General features: G+C 47.8%; 2 protein-coding genes across 4 annotated transcripts in view; one reads left to right on the top strand and one right to left on the bottom strand.

Annotated features, from left to right (window-relative positions):
- Positions 1-17,277, top strand: part of LOC143934323 (uncharacterized) — a 532,031-nt gene that overhangs the window by 93,509 nt on the left and 421,245 nt on the right. The window lies entirely within an intron of this gene.
- Positions 7,664-17,277, bottom strand: part of LOC143934322 (CMP-N-acetylneuraminate-beta-galactosamide-alpha-2,3-sialyltransferase 4-like) — a 308,070-nt gene continuing 298,456 nt past the window's right edge. For both annotated transcript variants that reach the window (XM_077457838.1, XM_077457839.1), the window contains one exon: positions 7,664-7,827. In XM_077457838.1, the coding sequence (XP_077313964.1) occupies positions 7,741-7,827 (87 nt within the window). In that variant the 3' untranslated portion in view covers positions 7,664-7,740. The remainder of the gene's footprint in view (positions 7,828-17,277) is intronic.

Here is a 17,277-nt window from a genome sequence, read left to right as displayed (position 1 = left end):
TTGCTCCTCTGCCAGCGCACGCAAAAGCAGAATGCAGCATTTCTCGAAGCAAGGCCTGGAAGTGCTGCATTCTGACAGCCCTCTGCGACGGCGGTAACATTTCCGCCATTTTGTGTTTGTACCGGGGGTCTAAGTACGTTGCCACCCAGTACTGGTCCTTGACCCTCATGCTTTTTATACGGGGGTCCCTATTAAAACACTGGAGCATGAAGGCCCCCATTTGCACTAAAGTGGAAGCGGTGTGGTGGCCTGGCTCCTGCTCATCATCCAGGATAATGTCGTCCTCTTCATTCTCCTCTCCCCATCCTCGCACAACAGGGATCCCAGAAAGGTTTAAAGCATGCTCTTCTTGCTCCTGCTCATCCGCCCCGGCACCATCCTCCTCTGACTCCTCATCAGACTCCTGTTGTTGACTTGTCTCAGATAGAGTAGCCCCCCCTGGGAATTCATCCAGCATTGCGACTTCCTCATCTTCCCGCTCCTGCTCCTCCACAGCCTGATCAATGACACGACGCAATGCACGCTCCAGAAAGAAGGCATAAGGTACCATGTCACTGATGGCGCCATGGCTGCGACTGACCAGTTTGGTGATCTCCTCAAATGGCCGCAGAAGTCTGCATGTGTCGCGCATGAGCAGCCACTGGCGCGGTGAAAAAAAACCCAGCTCCCCAGAACCGTTTCTTTCGCAGAGTTCATACAGGTAGACGTTAACTGCACGTTTCTGCTGGAGCAGCCTATCAAGCATATAGAAGGTTGAGTTCCATCGCGTCGGGCAATCGCAAATAAGACGTCTGACCGGCAGATGGTGTCGCCGCTGAATGTCAGCAAGGCGAGCCATGGCCGTGTAAGATCTTCTGAAATGGGCCGAGATTTTCCTTGCCTGCCGCAAGATGTCCTGGACCCCAGGGTATTTGACAAGGAATCGCTGCACGACCAAGTTTAAGACGTGTGCCATGCACGGCACGTGCGTGATTTTGCCCTGTTTCAATGCGCTAAGCAGATTGGCACCGTTGTCACACACCACTTTACCAACTGTCAAATTGAGCGGTGTTAGCCACTCATCTGCCTGTGAACGCAAAGCTGAAAGGAGTGCCGGGCCAGTGTGGCTCTTTGCTTCCAGGCACAACAGACGCAGCACGGCATGGCAACGTCTCACCTGGCATGTGGAATAGGTTCTGGGGAGCTTGGGCGGTGCAGTGGAAGAGACGCTAGCAGCGGAAAAGGAGGAGGCAGCTGAGGAGGAGAGGGAGGAGGATGGAGTAGGAGGAGGAGAAGAAGAGTCAGGCCTGCATGCAATCCGTGGCGGTAAAACCAAATCTACACGGGTGCCACGGGTTACATGCTTGACGGCCGTCAGAAGGTTCACCCAGTGGGCAGTAAAACTGATATACCTTCCCTGCCCGTGTTTGCTAGACCACGTGTCTGTGGTCAGATGTATCTTGGCACCGACACTGTGTGCCAGAGATACATTCACTTGCCGCTGAACATGGCCATATAGCTCTGGGATGCCCTTCTCTGAGAAATACTTCCTTCCTGGGACCTTCCATTGTGGTGTTCCAATGGCCACAAATTTGCGAAAGGCCTCCGAGTCCACCAGTTTATATGGCAGTAGTTGGCGGGCTATGAGTTCTGACAAGCCAGCCGCCAACCGTTGGGCAAGAGGGTTATCCGGCGTCATCATTTTTTTACGCTCAAACATTAGGCCCACGGAAGCCTGCCTTTTTGCAGAAAAATGTGAGCTTGGCGTGATGGAAGGTGGAGTGGAGGACAATTGTGAGGAGAGAGGAGAAGGAGAAGTAGAAGACGAGGCTGGACGGTGAGAGCCTGCAGTGTGGCTTTGTGTGTTCCGTTGCTCCCACTGGGCTCGGTGATGGCTGCTCATGTGCCTTCTTAAGGCGGTCGTCCCTAGGTGAGTATTGGGCTTACCGCGACTAACGCGTTGACTGCAAAGATTGCAGATGGCAACGCTATTGTCAGCAGCGGACACGTTAAAAAAAGCCCACACTGCGGAGCCATGTGCCGGTGTCCTGGGAGCGCCAGATGTGACCGTACATGGTCGATGACTCGCTCCTGATACATTTGCAGTCTGCTTTGTCCCTGCTGTGCAATGTAAGTCATTGCTGCTTCTCCTCCCTATCTGCTGGTCCATATCTCCCTCTGAACTCCCCTCCTCTTCCTCTCTTGTGGGCACCCACGTGACATCACTAGACACGTCATCATCAACGTCACCTTCCCCACCGCTATAAGTAGAGTAGGCAGCAACACCGGGGACCAACCTCCTCCTTGGGCTGATCTGGGTACTGGCGTCAGACTGCTGAGTAGCGCTTGTTGCTACCTCCTCTTCCTGATCCAATACCAAGAGTGGCTGCGCATCAGAAATGTCCTCTTGATATGGATCGGAAAATAATTCCAGTGACTCAAGCGGAAGGTATGTGGTGGTGGTGGTGGTGGTCGTGTTGTTGGTGGTAGTGTCTTTGGGGGTGCACATAGCAGAGAGTGAAGAAGAGGGTGCAGATCGAGAGGATGAGGAGGGTGCAGAAGAGTAAGGCTGAGCGAGCCACTCAACCAAGTCTGGTGCATCCTTTAAAGTAATTGAACGCACCTTCTGCAACTTCCCACTTTGGCTCAAGCCTGTTGCTCCTGCCCTACCCCTACCACCCCTGCGGAAGGGCCTGCCTCTTCCTCTGCATGTCATTTTTTAAATGACCCTGTGACAAAACTCTTAGTCCCTATACCGCTGAAGGACTGCTGCAGTATAGGTGAGCGGTCAGCAGTGGTGCACGTCAACCCTATCTATTGTGGACCTATAGCGGTCCTTACAGAACAGCAGACTGTACCGCACTCAAGCCTATGTACCGTAGCACCCTATACCAAGTTACCAGTCCTTATAAGAACTTTTGTGGACCAAGCAGGTTGTGTATTAGTGTTTAGCAGACTGTACGTCAGTCCCTATACCGCTGAAGGACTGCTGCAGTATAGGGCAGCGGTCAGCAGTGGTGCACGTCAACCCTATCTATTGTGGACCGATAGCGGTCCTTACAGAACAGCAGACTGTACCGCACTCAAGCCTATGTACCGTAGCACCCTATACCAAGTTACCAGTCCTTATAAGAACTTTTGTGGACCAAGCAGGTTGTGTATTAGTGTTTAGCAGACTGTACGTCAGTCCCTATACCGCTGAAGGACTGCTGCAGTATAGGGCAGCGGTCAGCAGTGGTGCACGTCAACCCTATCTATTGTGGACCGATAGCGGTCCTTACAGAACAGCAGACTGTACCGCACTCAAGCCTATGTACCGTAGCACCCTATACCAAGTTACCAGTCCTTATAAGAACTTTTGTGGAACAAGCAGGTTGTGTGTTAGTGATTAGCAGACTGTACGTCAGTCCCTATACCGCTGAAGGACTGCTGCAGTATAGGTGAGCGGTCAGCAGTGGTGCACGTCAACCCTATCTATTGTGGACCGATAGCGGTCCTTACAGAACAGCAGACTGTACCGCACTCAAGCCTATGTACCGTAGCACCCTATACCAAGTTACCAGTCCTTATAAGAACTTTTGTGGAACAAGCAGGTTGTGTGTTAGTGATTAGCAGACTGTACGTCAGTCCCTATACCGCTGAAGGACTGCTGCAGTATAGGTGAGCGGTCAGCAGTGGTGCACGTCAACCCTATCTATTGTGGACCGATAGCGGTCCTTACAGAACAGCAGACTGTACCGCACTCAAGCCTATGTACCGTAGCACCCTATACCAAGTTACCAGTCCTTATAAGAACTTTTGTGGACCAAGCAGGTTGTGTATTAGTGTTTAGCAGACTGTACGTCAGTCCCTATACCGCTGAAGGACTGCTGCAGTATAGGGCAGCGGTCAGCAGTGGTGCACGTCAACCCTATCTATTGTGGACCGATAGCGGTCCTTACAGAACAGCAGACTGTACCGCACTCAAGCCTATGTACCGTAGCACCCTATACCAAGTTACCAGTCCTTATAAGAACTTTTGTGGAACAAGCAGGTTGTGTGTTAGTGATTAGCAGACTGTACGTCAGTCCCTATACCGCTGAAGGACTGCTGCAGTATAGGGCAGCGGTCAGCAGTGGTGCACGTCAACCCTATCTATTGTGGACCGATAGCGGTCCTTACAGAACAGCAGACTGTACCGCACTCAAGCCTATGTACCGTAGCACCCTATACCAAGTTACCAGTCCTTATAAGAACTTTTGTGGAACAAGCAGGTTGTGTGTTAGTGATTAGCAGACTGTACGTCAGTCCCTATACCGCTGAAGGACTGCTGCAGTATAGGTGAGCGGTCAGCAGTGGTGCACGTCAACCCTATCTATTGTGGACCGATAGCGGTCCTTACAGAACAGCAGACTGTACCGCACTCAAGCCTATGTACCGTAGCACCCTATACCAAGTTACCAGTCCTTATAAGAACTTTTGTGGACCAAGCAGGTTGTGTATTAGTGTTTAGCAGACTGTACGTCAGTCCCTATACCGCTGAAGGACTGCTGCAGTATAGGGCAGCGGTCAGCAGTGGTGCACGTCAACCCTATCTATTGTGGACCGATAGCGGTCCTTACAGAACAGCAGACTGTACCGCACTCAAGCCTATGTACCGTAGCACCCTATACCAAGTTACCAGTCCTTATAAGAACTTTTGTGGAACAAGCAGGTTGTGTGTTAGTGATTAGCAGACTGTACGTCAGTCCCTATACCGCTGAAGGACTGCTGCAGTATAGGGCAGCGGTCAGCAGTGGTGCACGTCAACCCTATCTATTGTGGACCGATAGCGGTCCTTACAGAACAGCAGACTGTACCGCACTCAAGCCTATGTACCGTAGCACCCTATACCAAGTTACCAGTCCTTATAAGAACTTTTGTGGAACAAGCAGGTTGTGTGTTAGTGATTAGCAGACTGTACGTCAGTCCCTATACCGCTGAAGGACTGCTGCAGTATAGGTGAGCGGTCAGCAGTGGTGCACGTCAACCCTATCTATTGTGGACCGATAGCGGTCCTTACAGAACAGCAGACTGTACCGCACTCAAGCCTATGTACCGTAGCACCCTATACCAAGTTACCAGTCCTTATAAGAACTTTTGTGGACCAAGCAGGTTGTGTATTAGTGTTTAGCAGACTGTACGTCAGTCCCTATACCGCTGAAGGACTGCTGCAGTATAGGGCAGCGGTCAGCAGTGGTGCACGTCAACCCTATCTATTGTGGACCGATAGCGGTCCTTACAGAACAGCAGACTGTACCGCACTCAAGCCTATGTACCGTAGCACCCTATACCAAGTTACCAGTCCTTATAAGAACTTTTGTGGACCAAGCAGGTTGTGTATTAGTGTTTAGCAGACTGTACGTCAGTCCCTATACCGCTGAAGGACTGCTGCAGTATAGGGCAGCGGTCAGCAGTGGTGCACGTCAACCCTATCTATTGTGGACCGATAGCGGTCCTTACAGAACAGCAGACTGTACCGCACTCAAGCCTATGTACCGTAGCACCCTATACCAAGTTACCAGTCCTTATAAGAACTTTTGTGGACCAAGCAGGTTGTGTATTAGTGTTTAGCAGACTGTACGTCAGTCCCTATACCGCTGAAGGACTGCTGCAGTATAGGGCAGCGGTCAGCAGTGGTGCACGTCAACCCTATCTATTGTGGACCGATAGCGGTCCTTACAGAACAGCAGACTGTACCGCACTCAAGCCTATGTACCGTAGCACCCTATACCAAGTTACCAGTCCTTATAAGAACTTTTGTGGAACAAGCAGGTTGTGTGTTAGTGATTAGCAGACTGTACGTCAGTCCCTATACCGCTGAAGGACTGCTGCAGTATAGGGCAGCGGTCAGCAGTGGTGCACGTCAACCCTATCTATTGTGGACCGATAGCGGTCCTTACAGAACAGCAGACTGTACCGCACTCAAGCCTATGTACCGTAGCACCCTATACCAAGTTACCAGTCCTTATAAGAACTTTTGTGGAACAAGCAGGTTGTGTGTTAGTGATTAGCAGACTGTACGTCAGTCCCTATACCGCTGAAGGACTGCTGCAGTATAGGTGAGCGGTCAGCAGTGGTGCACGTCAACCCTATCTATTGTGGACCGATAGCGGTCCTTACAGAACAGCAGACTGTACCGCACTCAAGCCTATGTACCGTAGCACCCTATACCAAGTTACCAGTCCTTATAAGAACTTTTGTGGACCAAGCAGGTTGTGTATTAGTGTTTAGCAGACTGTACGTCAGTCCCTATACCGCTGAAGGACTGCTGCAGTATAGGGCAGCGGTCAGCAGTGGTGCACGTCAACCCTATCTATTGTGGACCGATAGCGGTCCTTACAGAACAGCAGACTGTACCGCACTCAAGCCTATGTACCGTAGCACCCTATACCAAGTTACCAGTCCTTATAAGAACTTTTGTGGACCAAGCAGGTTGTGTATTAGTGTTTAGCAGACTGTACGTCAGTCCCTATACCGCTGAAGGACTGCTGCAGTATAGGGCAGCGGTCAGCAGTGGTGCACGTCAACCCTATCTATTGTGGACCGATAGCGGTCCTTACAGAACAGCAGACTGTACCGCACTCAAGCCTATGTACCGTAGCACCCTATACCAAGTTACCAGTCCTTATAAGAACTTTTGTGGAACAAGCAGGTTGTGTGTTAGTGATTAGCAGACTGTACGTCAGTCCCTATACCGCTGAAGGACTGCTGCAGTATAGGGCAGCGGTCAGCAGTGGTGCACGTCAACCCTATCTATTGTGGACCGATAGCGGTCCTTACAGAACAGCAGACTGTACCGCACTCAAGCCTATGTACCGTAGCACCCTATACCAAGTTACCAGTCCTTATAAGAACTTTTGTGGAACAAGTGAGTTGTGAATGTTTAGCAGACTGCAGCAGAAGGGCAGCAGTCAAGTATAATATCCTTTCTATATTTGGAAGAAAGAATATTATACATGTACAAGCCTATTACTGTACCACTGATACCAGTCCTGAAAAGAACCTTTGTGGAACTAATAATAACAGCAAGTCTTTAAAATTACCCTCACTGCCTGACAACACTGCTTCCTTCCTGTCCCTATACAAATTGGCAAAAAAAGAGAACGATTAGTGGTTACTGGAACAGCTCTTTTGTGGACCTTGATAGTAACAGCTAATGATGATGATGATGATGATGATGATGATGAAAGACTAATCTGGCTGTCCCTGTAGCATACACCGTCCTTTCCCTTTCTCTAAACTAACAAAAGACACTCAGGCTGCTGCAAGAATCAGCAGCACAGCAAACCTATCAACACCTAACACCTATACCAGTCCTGAAAAGAACTTTTGTGTACCAAATAGCTAGTGGTTTATCTCTCCCTACTCCACACAGGAACCTGTCCCTATCTTAACAGAAGAAAGAATGTAAAATGGCCACCGGATCGGGTGTATTTATAGGTTAGGGGGAATGTACAAGTGTCCATGTGCTGTCATGTCTCAATTGGCTGTCCTGTATCACATGATAAACGTGTCACCAAAGGTTAAAGTTCTTGTATACATTAAACACGTAAGTCCGCCGCGGCGAACGACGGAAAAAGGCGTTCGAACGTGCGGACCGCGAATGTCGGAAATTCGCCGCGAAACGACCGCCGGGCGAACCGTTCGGCCATCACTATTCACTGGTTCTGGGCACTGTTCAGTCTAGAACAATGTGTTTAGGTATGGATGTGTTATCCCTGCTCTTCTAGACGGCATTCTTCAGAAGTAGGTTACATTTTGAATGACATTATGCTGAAGAAGGGTTCTTATTGCGATTGCTTCCAAGGGTATTTTGTGTGTAGATTTCTGAAACACAAACAATATCTATATCAAATGACTTAAGAAAATGTGACCAAAGAAAAGAGATGCAGATCGTTTTAAGGGCTCATTTACACTTTGACGTTGGCACACATTAAAGCGCCTTCAGCTTCAACATGTATTTTTATGGTTTAAATCTTCAACTATGCTTCAATGATGCTATTGTGGTGCTTTGATACTTCAGTGATGCCCTTTTCAAGCTTAAATGAAGCTTGGCAAATGCCCTGTGTGTGTTGATTTTCAATTTGTTTTAAAGGGGCCCAGTAGAACCCCAGCCCAGTAGTACCTCCACTCAGCAGAACCCCAGCTCATTAGTACCCTCGTTCAGCAGATTCCCTGCTCGGTAGTACCACCAGCTCTGCTGATGCCCCACTCAGTAATAACTAGAAGTGCGCATCTTCACTGGTCTCATGATTCGATTAAATTAGAATTATCTGGTCAAAGATTAAATTTGGTTCCGCGATGCATCACAATGCCTCACAATTACCGATGAGCTCCCACTTCCGGCCCTTCCTCCCTGCAATGTTCTGGGACACATCACAGGTCCCAAAAGATTGCCTGGCCATTCAGGACAGCGCAGTGAGACATGCGCACCCAGCTGTGAGGCTGCAAGCTGTCACAGCCGGATGCCCACAGTGGTATTGCCAGCGCCATGGACAGGTAGGGGAGAGAAGGGGGTGTTTGGGTGGCCACATTGCTGGATTATGGGACAGGCGAGTGTCTTTTTTTTTTATTAACCTCCCTGGCGGTATGATTATTTCTGATTTTAGGCGGTACAATTATTTTGCATGGAAATTTGGCGTTTTTATATTGTAGGCCTGCAATTCTTAGGAATAACTCTTAAATCTGTTCAAACCAGAGTCTAGCAGACATCCCGGGTATGATAAAGTTTATAATATAATAAATAATAATAAAAATTATTCAATAATGTAATCGAATCCAAAAACACTGAAATTTGCTCATTTGCAGAATTGTCGCTGTCATTGGATTTAGTGTTTGATGATGAATTTCCCCACAAATCGCTATCGCTCAATTCTGCAAGTGATTATAATTTATTATAGCTGTTTTTTAGTTGGTCTAAAATTACTTTTGACATAAAGGGATAGTTTTTGGTTGCTATGGGCAAGCTCCAAATTCCAGGCAGAAAAAAACAGTATTTATAATATAAAAGTGCATGCAGGACACTGGACAGACCACTAGGGACAAAGGGGGTGTGTATTTTTTTATACAGTACTGTAATCTGTAAGATTACAGTACTGTGTGTGTTTTGTGTGTTATTACTTTTTTGAATTTGGCACCGATCTCCGCTCCCGTGCGCCGTAACGTCGCAGGGAACGGAGCTCGACGGCACTCGGGCACTGTGTGAATCGAGCGGAGGACATCGCTGGATCCAGGGGACAAGGTAAGTAACTTATCCCTGTGTCCTCCCTGTATCCAACGATGCGATCCCGACTCTGGTTCACCGCCAGGGAGGTTAAAAGTCAGAAGATAGACTTTTTTTTTTTTTTTTATTTTTTTTTTTTTGTAGCTGCTGACTTTTAATAAACAAAAAATTGACTGGAACTCCACTTTGAATTAAAAATAACCTCACTCCCTTAACTACTTCAGCCCCGGAAGATTTGACTGCTCAATGACCAGGCCACTTTTTAGGATACGGCAATGCGTCACTTTAACTGACAATTGCATGGTCGTGCGACGCTGTACCCAAACTAAATTTACGTTCTTTTTTTCCCACAAATAGAGCTTTCTTTTGGTGGTACTTGATCATCTGTGTTTTTTATTTTTTGCGCTCTAAAGAAAAGAAATCGTCAATTTTGAAAAAAACACAATATTTTGTACTTTTTGCAATAATAAATATCCCCATTTTTTTTTTTTTTTTTTTTTTTTTTTTTTTTTTTTTTTAAAAGCTAATTTTTTCTCAGTTTAGGCCAATATGTATTCATCTACATATTTTCGGTAAAAAAACCCCCCAATAAGCGTATATTGATTGGTTTGCGCAAAAGTTATAGCGTCTATAAAATGGAGGATAGATTTATAGCCTTTTTATTATTTTTTTTTTTACTAGTAATGGCGGCGATCTGCAATATTTTTTTTATTTTTTTTTATATCTGGACTGCCACATTATGGCGGACACATCAGACAATTTTGACACATTTTTGGGACCATTGTCATTTATACAGCGATCAATGCTATAAAAATGCATTGATTACTGTAAAAATGTAAAAAAGGTGCAGCGCTTAGAATATATATATATATATATATAAAAAACAATATCTATATAATCTTTTACCAGTGTAAAAAATATAATCAACTTTAGTAGTGATAAAAAAAACTCTGCATAAATTAACACTAATAATGATTCTATGTTTTAGACAACACTATATCCAAATATACTAAAACAAAATATGTTGATATACGTATATCCACCAACGTGAAAGTGTTAAGAGTTCTTAAGTGAAACAATATGGTGACAAAGTGCAATATTTTGAGAAGTTATAGTGACTTCAGTGAATGCTGTGCAGAAATCCACCACCACTTAAGAGGAGGCTTACCAGATGTTATGGACCCAGTTAGGTATATATATAGTGAGTCACACGAGTTTATTGATGTAAATCCACACTAGGTATATACCTAACTGGGTCCATAACATCTAAGCGCTGCACCTTTTTTTATTATTTCACCATTTTGTTTGTTGCGCTAAGTCTGCGGTGCTGGCAGCTATTATTTATTTATTTGTTGTTTGTGGATAGCGTGTTTTTTTTCTCACTTTATATACACATTACTGTAAAAATGTCACTGGCAGTGAAGGGGTTAACACTAGGGGGCGATCAAAGGTTTAACTGTGTTCCCTTCGCGTGTTCTAACTGTAGAGGAATGGGACTGACCTAGAGGAAATTACAGATTGTGGTTCCTAGCTATTAGGAACTCATGATCTCTCTTTCCTCGCAAAACAGGGATTTGTGTTTACACACACACACACGTCCCTGTTCTGCCTCTCATGCCATGAGCATCAGCACCCCAGATGTGACCGCCCGGCCCACCGATCTGCTTTTGCGTCTCTCCTGACGTCAGCGGAGAATTCTCAGCCCCACCCGCCTCTCTTCTGATTTGATAGCAACAGTCGCGAGTGGGGCTGAGAATTTACCGCTGATGTCGGGAGAGACGTGAGAGGAGAGAGGCGGGCTGGGCAGTCACATGAGTGGCATGGATTGCACGCAACGGGGGATACGCTCTGAGCGCTCTCCCAGGAGGGGCGGGGCAATGACATCACCAGCAATCGAATTTCACAGTCGCATGCATCAATGCCGTATCGAGGACACCTGAATCTCGATGCAGCGATTCATTTCAGCACCCTAGTAGTAACCCTCAGCTCTGTTGATCCCTTGCTCAGTAGTAATCCCCAGCTCTGCTGATCCCTCACTCAATAGTTATCCCCAGCTCTGCTGATCCCTCACTCAGTAGTAATCCCCAGCTCTGCTGATCCTCCCCTGCTCTCTGGTTCCCACTCACTTTCCACTATATTTCTCGCACTCTGCACGCCATGTGTGACTTTGCTAGTTTCTCCTGCTCTGGTCCCCCAGCTGATCCTCTGCAGCTCAGTCCAATTTCCCCCTGCTTACCTTCCACTATAGCATGTGTGCCCTCTGCTAGTTGTTCTACTTCAATCTGGACCCCGTTCACCTTCTTGCTGCTCCACACCAGATGTGATGTCAGCACCAGACAATCCCAGAATATATACACATGGACCAGAAGTGACTGCTGATGATGTCTTTCTGGTTCACTTGATTTACCAGTACATCCTGGGATAGCTCCTAAACAAAGCAAAGCTAAAGCTGAATAAAAGCCCCTCAAAAGCCGCAGGTACTTTGGGTGATCTTTGTTATTGACTAGGCTTCGAAGATGCTTTGAAGTCCCGAGAAAGCCAAATGGAGTACATTTTCTGAAGCAACGCAAACGCGTGTGAACAGAACTGTAAAGTAACCTTCTTTTTTTTTTTTTTCTTCTTGTCTTTTTTTTTTTTTTTTTTTGTGACCGCTCCTTTTGATTGCCATTCACAGTGCTTCAAAAAGTGTGTCCAATGCCACATTTTGAAGCAAGTGTAAACGAGCCCTAAATCATTAAAAATTCGTTTTTTATGAGCAACAATTGGAGCACAAAATCTAAAAACCCAGTCAACTGCCTAGACTCCTAAATCCAATGGTGGCTTAGCGGCCAGTATGTGGTCTTGTAGGGCTTTATGTTCTCCCAAAACCCAGAAAATTTAACTAAAATGAAAGTGGACTGCACAATATCCTGATATCAGGATAGAGGATAGAACAGTGGCACGGTTTCTTTAAACGTGCATAAACTCACTCAAATAAGTGCATCCTTCACATTATAGTGCAAGAACCACCAAATACACTCACAACTAGGGATGAGCCGAACACCCCCCAGTTCGGTTCGCACCAGAACTTTCGAACGGACCCCAAATTCGTACGAACTTTAGAACCCCATTGAAGTCTATGGGACTCGAACGTTCGAAATTAAAAGTGCTAATTTTAACGGCTAATATGCAAGATACTGTCCTAAAAAGGGTTTGGGGACCTGGCTCCTGCCCCAGGGGACATGGGTCAATGCTTAAAATGTTTTTAAAAATGTCCGTTTTGGCGGGAGCACTGATTTTAGTGTTGAAAATATTTTTATTGAACATTTCAAATGAAAACAATAAGACAGTAACCATCATGAGGCAAAAACAAACAGGAACAGTAACAGGATTAGAGTCACGGGTGTCCGGCTAATGACTATCAGCCACAGTCGGTCCCGTCGGAAAGTGTGGAAAACATGGAAAACCTCCTGTTCCCGAGGGAGCACTGATTTTCATGACGATTAAAGTGAAAAAAAAAAAGTGAAATATTCCTTTAAATATGGTGCCTGGGGGGTGTCTGTAGTATGCCTGTGAAGTGCCACGTGTTTCCCGAGTTTAGAACAGTCCCTGCACAAAATGACATTAAACGGAAATAACATCATTTAAAACTGCTTGCGGTTTTAATGTTATATCTGGTTCCTGCAATATGGTTGAAAATCATTGAGAAAAATGGCATGGGTAGCCCTCCCTGCCCATTACCAGCCCCTTTTGGGTCTTGTACGCATATTAAGGGGAACCCCGTACCCATATTAAAAAAAGGAAATGCGTTTGGCCCCCAGGCCCTATATACTCAGAACAGCAGTATACAGGCGGTGCAAACAAGACAGGGACTGTGTAGGTTTGTTGTGTTAAGTTGAATCTGTTTGTAATTTTCAACTGGTACATTTTTAAAGTGTAGCTCCAGTGAAAAAAACAATTTTTAAGCTTTTTGGAAAACATAAGGAAGGGTTATTACCCCATGTATAATTTGTTTTGTCGTACATCTTTTTTCATCTCACTTGCTGTTGTCTCCTTCCGTTTGCAAGTAGGAGATGTTTGTAAGTTGGATGTTTGAAAGTAGGGGCCTGCCCTATATGCTCTGCAGAAATGGCGGAACAAGGTGTTGGTTTTGCCACAACATTGTAAGCCCTCAAAGTGACTCTTGGTGGGCGCTGGAGCGCCCTGCTGTGAACGATTATATCAAGAATTGTAATTACATGCCATTGTTGAACAGTGGTAGAAAAATTGCCCTTTGGTGGTTGTGGTGCTGGTGCCACAACACTATAAGTCCTCACAGTTACTCTGGGTGGGCACAGGAACAGGCCCTTCTGTGAAATATTATATCAAGAATTGTAATTGCATGTCCCTGTTAAACAGGGGCAGAAAAATTGGGCCTTAGGCACTGGTGCTGGTGCCACCACACTGCAACCTCTCCCATATACTCTAGTTTTATTGCAGGAATTAGCCCTGCTGCAAAGCATTGCATCAAAAATTGTAATTAAACGCCCCTGTTAAACAGGAGCAGAAAAATTGGGCTGATGGCATCACCCAGAACCAGAAATGTTCTTCCAACATATCAGCGGAGGAGGAAGAGGATAGACAATCAACATAACAGGACAGTCACTCAGCATCAGCATAGGCAGTCTTGAAGGGATGTGATATTTCAAAAAAAATTATTCGGTTACATCAGCTTCAGGTGCTTGGTAGCTGTGGGTGATCCAAGACTGATTCATCTTGATGAAGGTCAGTCGATCAACTGATTCGGTGGACAGGCGCACCCTGTGATCGGTAACAAAGCCACCAGCAGCACTGAAGGTGCGTTCCGAAAGAACGCTGGATGCAGGACAGGCCAGTAGCTCAATTGCATACTGTGCAAGCTCTGGCCAGTGATCCATCCTCAAGACCCAGTAAGCCAGAGGATTTTCAGTGGGAAAGGTGTCCAAGTCTGACCTTGCCCCTAGGTATTCCTGCACCATGTAAATTAGACGCTGGCGATGGGTGCTGGAACCAATCATACCTTGGGGCTGCGGACTAAAAAATTGTCTGAAAGCATCAGTCAGACGGCCACCTTCTCCACCGCTCCTTCTGACCGATGCCTCAGCAACACGTTGTCCAGGACCAGGAGTTTGTAACCTCCCGGTCTCTGGGAACGCGTTGCACAGACCTTTCTGCAAGGCCTCCCGGAGATGTCTCATCCTCTGCTCCCTCTGCGATGGCAAGATAAGGTCGGCAACCTTACCCTTGTACCGTGGATCAAGGAGAGTGGCCAGCCAGTAATGGTCCCTCTCCTTGATCCAAAGAATACGAGGATCCTTCCGCAGGCTTTGCAGGATCAGGGAGGCCATGCAGCGTAGGTTAGCTGAGGCATTCGGTCCGGAGTCCTCTGGGTCACTAAGGACAACATGATCCGCAGCTACCTCCTCCCAGCCACGTACAAGTCCACGTGTTTCTTGGGACTGTAAATCATCCCTACAAGACTGCTGCTGCTGATGCTGAGTGCCAGCCTCCACCTCCATGCTGACACAATCATCCTCCTCCTCATCCTCTTCCTGTGTGATGGGTGGCACAGCAGGAACACTGTCTGGATACAGGGGGCCTTGAGAGGCAAGGAAGTCCTCCTCTTCCTGCCTCTGTTCTGCCTCAAGTGCCCTGTCCATTATTCCACGCAGCGTATGCTCCAAGAGGTGGACAAGAGGTACAGTGTCACTGATGCATGCACTGTCACTGCTCACCATCCTTGTGGCCTCCTAAAATGGTGACAGGACAGTACATGCATCCCTGATCATGCCCCACTGGCGTGGTGAGAAAAAACCGAGCTCCCCTGACCCTGTCCTGGTGCCATAGTTGCACAGGTACTCATTGATGGCCCTCTGCTGCGTGTACAGCCGCTGCAGCATGGCCAACATTGAGTTCCACCTGGTGGGCATGTCAAATATAAGGCGGTTCTTGGGCAGGTTCAACTCCTTTTGGAGTTCAGCCAGCCGAGCACAGGCATTAAATGATCGGCGAAAATGCACACAGACTTTCCTGGCCTGCTTCAGGACATCCTGTAAGCCCGGGTACCTGCCCAAGAACCACTGCACCACCAGGTTAAGGACATGAGCTACACAGGGCACATGGGTCAGTTGTCCCTGTCAGAGGGCGGAGAGGAGGTTGGTGCCATTGTCGCAAACCACCATTCCTGGCTTAAGCTGGCGTGGCGTCAACCACCTCTCGGCCTGCCCCTGCAGAGCTGACAAAACATTCGCCCCAGTGTGGCTCCTGTCGCCCAAACAAACCAGCGCAAGCACGGCATGGCATCGTTTTGCCTGCGTACTTGCGTAGCCCCTGGAACGCCTACGGAGCACCGCTGGTTCTGAGGACAGAGCACTGGAAAAGGCCATGGAGGAAGAAGAAGAGGAGGGGGTGGAGGAGAGAGGTGTGTCACAACCAATAGTAGCATTTTGGAGGCGTGGTGGCGGAACAACCTCCAACACTACTGCACCTTGTCCTGCATCCTTCCCAGCTGCCAGAAGAGTGACCCAATGGGCCGTGAAAGATGGGTAACGTCCCTGTCCATGCCTGCTGGACCATGAGTCAGCGGTAATATGCACCTTACCGCTGACCGCCCTGTCCAGCGAGGCAAGGACATTGCCTTCCACATGCCGGTAGAGAGCCGGAATCGCCTTCCGTGAGAAAAAGTGGCGTTTGGGGACCTGCCACTGAGGAACCGCACATTGTACAAACTCACGGAAGGGGGCCTAGTCTACCAACTGAAAAGGCAGCAGTTGAAGTGCTAGCAATTTAGCCAAGCTAGCATTCAACCGCTGGGCATGTGGATGGCTGGGAGTGAACTTCTTTCGCCGGTCCAGCAGCTGTGGCAGGGACATTTGCCTGCTATAATCGGACGTGGGTGTACTGCTAGCAGAGTGCCCGGAAGCACTTGGCTGTGACACACCTAATTCTACACCTTCATTCCTCTCAGAGCAGGTTTCAGAGAGGACTGAAGGTCTAGTGGGGTTGGAGATGCCAGCTGATGAGGAGCAAGGAGAGGTCCGCTTTGTTCTTTGGTGTGGGTCTTTGAGGTACGCTTGCCAACGAGCTGCATGGCAGGTCAACATATGTCTGATCAAGCATGTGGTGCCCAAGCGGCTGATGTTTTGGCCATGCGAGATACGCTTGAAACATATGTTGCAATAGCAGCGGTGCGATCTGATGCACTCGTCTCAAAAAAGGCCCACACCAAAGATCTTTTAGAATAACGCGCAGAGGCAGCACCCTGCACAGCCGGAGCTCTGCGGTGTGATTCAGTCGGTGTGCTGCCCCTAAGCTGGCCCCCGGAGGGCATCCTGCCTCGTTGGACATGTGCCTCCTCCTCCTCCTCCTCCTCCTCTCTCCTACCAGGCACCCACGTGGAGTCAGTGCCCTCATCATCCCCTCCCTCTTCATCGCTGTAGCAAACCTGGCAATATGCTGCAGCTTGTGGAACATGGCTGCCAGATTGCTGTCCTTCTTAAGCATCCCCTCTCTCTGCATTCACGCTACTGCCTTCCTCTAGCTGAGTGTCATCATCAAAGCCTACAAAACACTGGGCATCCTCCTGGAGCATGTACCCAACACTGTGCTCAAAGCGTTCAGGAGACTCCTCAGGAGGACGTGGTGGGTCTAGGGAAGGAGTCACTGATGATGACATTGAGACGGGGGAAGACTATACGTTGGCAGCTGCTTTGCTAGTACCCTGAGACTGGGTGAGAGAGGATGAAGAGGATGAAGAGGGCTTGGTCATCCACTCTACCAAGTTGTTGGCATGTTGCGGTTCAACATGTCCAGCTGCCGAAAAGGACAAGCATGTCCCATGGCCACGTGCTGATGACAATGCACCGCGTCCACGACCAGCACTGTTGTCTCTAGACACAGAGCCTGCTTGCCCTCTTTTATCGGCCCTGTCTGCCTCTCCTTGCTGGCCTTCCAGACATGGTAATGGCTTGAAGGGAGTTGGGTAAAACAGCAGTTGGGTAGTGTATATTGTGCTGGAGGCACACAACACCCACTAACTCCTGCAGATGCCTTTATTA

Source organism: Lithobates pipiens, unplaced genomic scaffold (genome assembly GCF_037356315.1).
Source record: "Lithobates pipiens isolate NorthernLeopardFrog02 unplaced genomic scaffold, aLitPip1_a1.2 Scaffold_27, whole genome shotgun sequence".
Taxonomy (NCBI): Eukaryota; Metazoa; Chordata; class Amphibia; order Anura; family Ranidae; genus Lithobates; species Lithobates pipiens.
The sequence above is the reverse complement of the archived record's forward strand: the minus strand, read 5'-3'. Positions and strand labels throughout refer to the sequence as shown.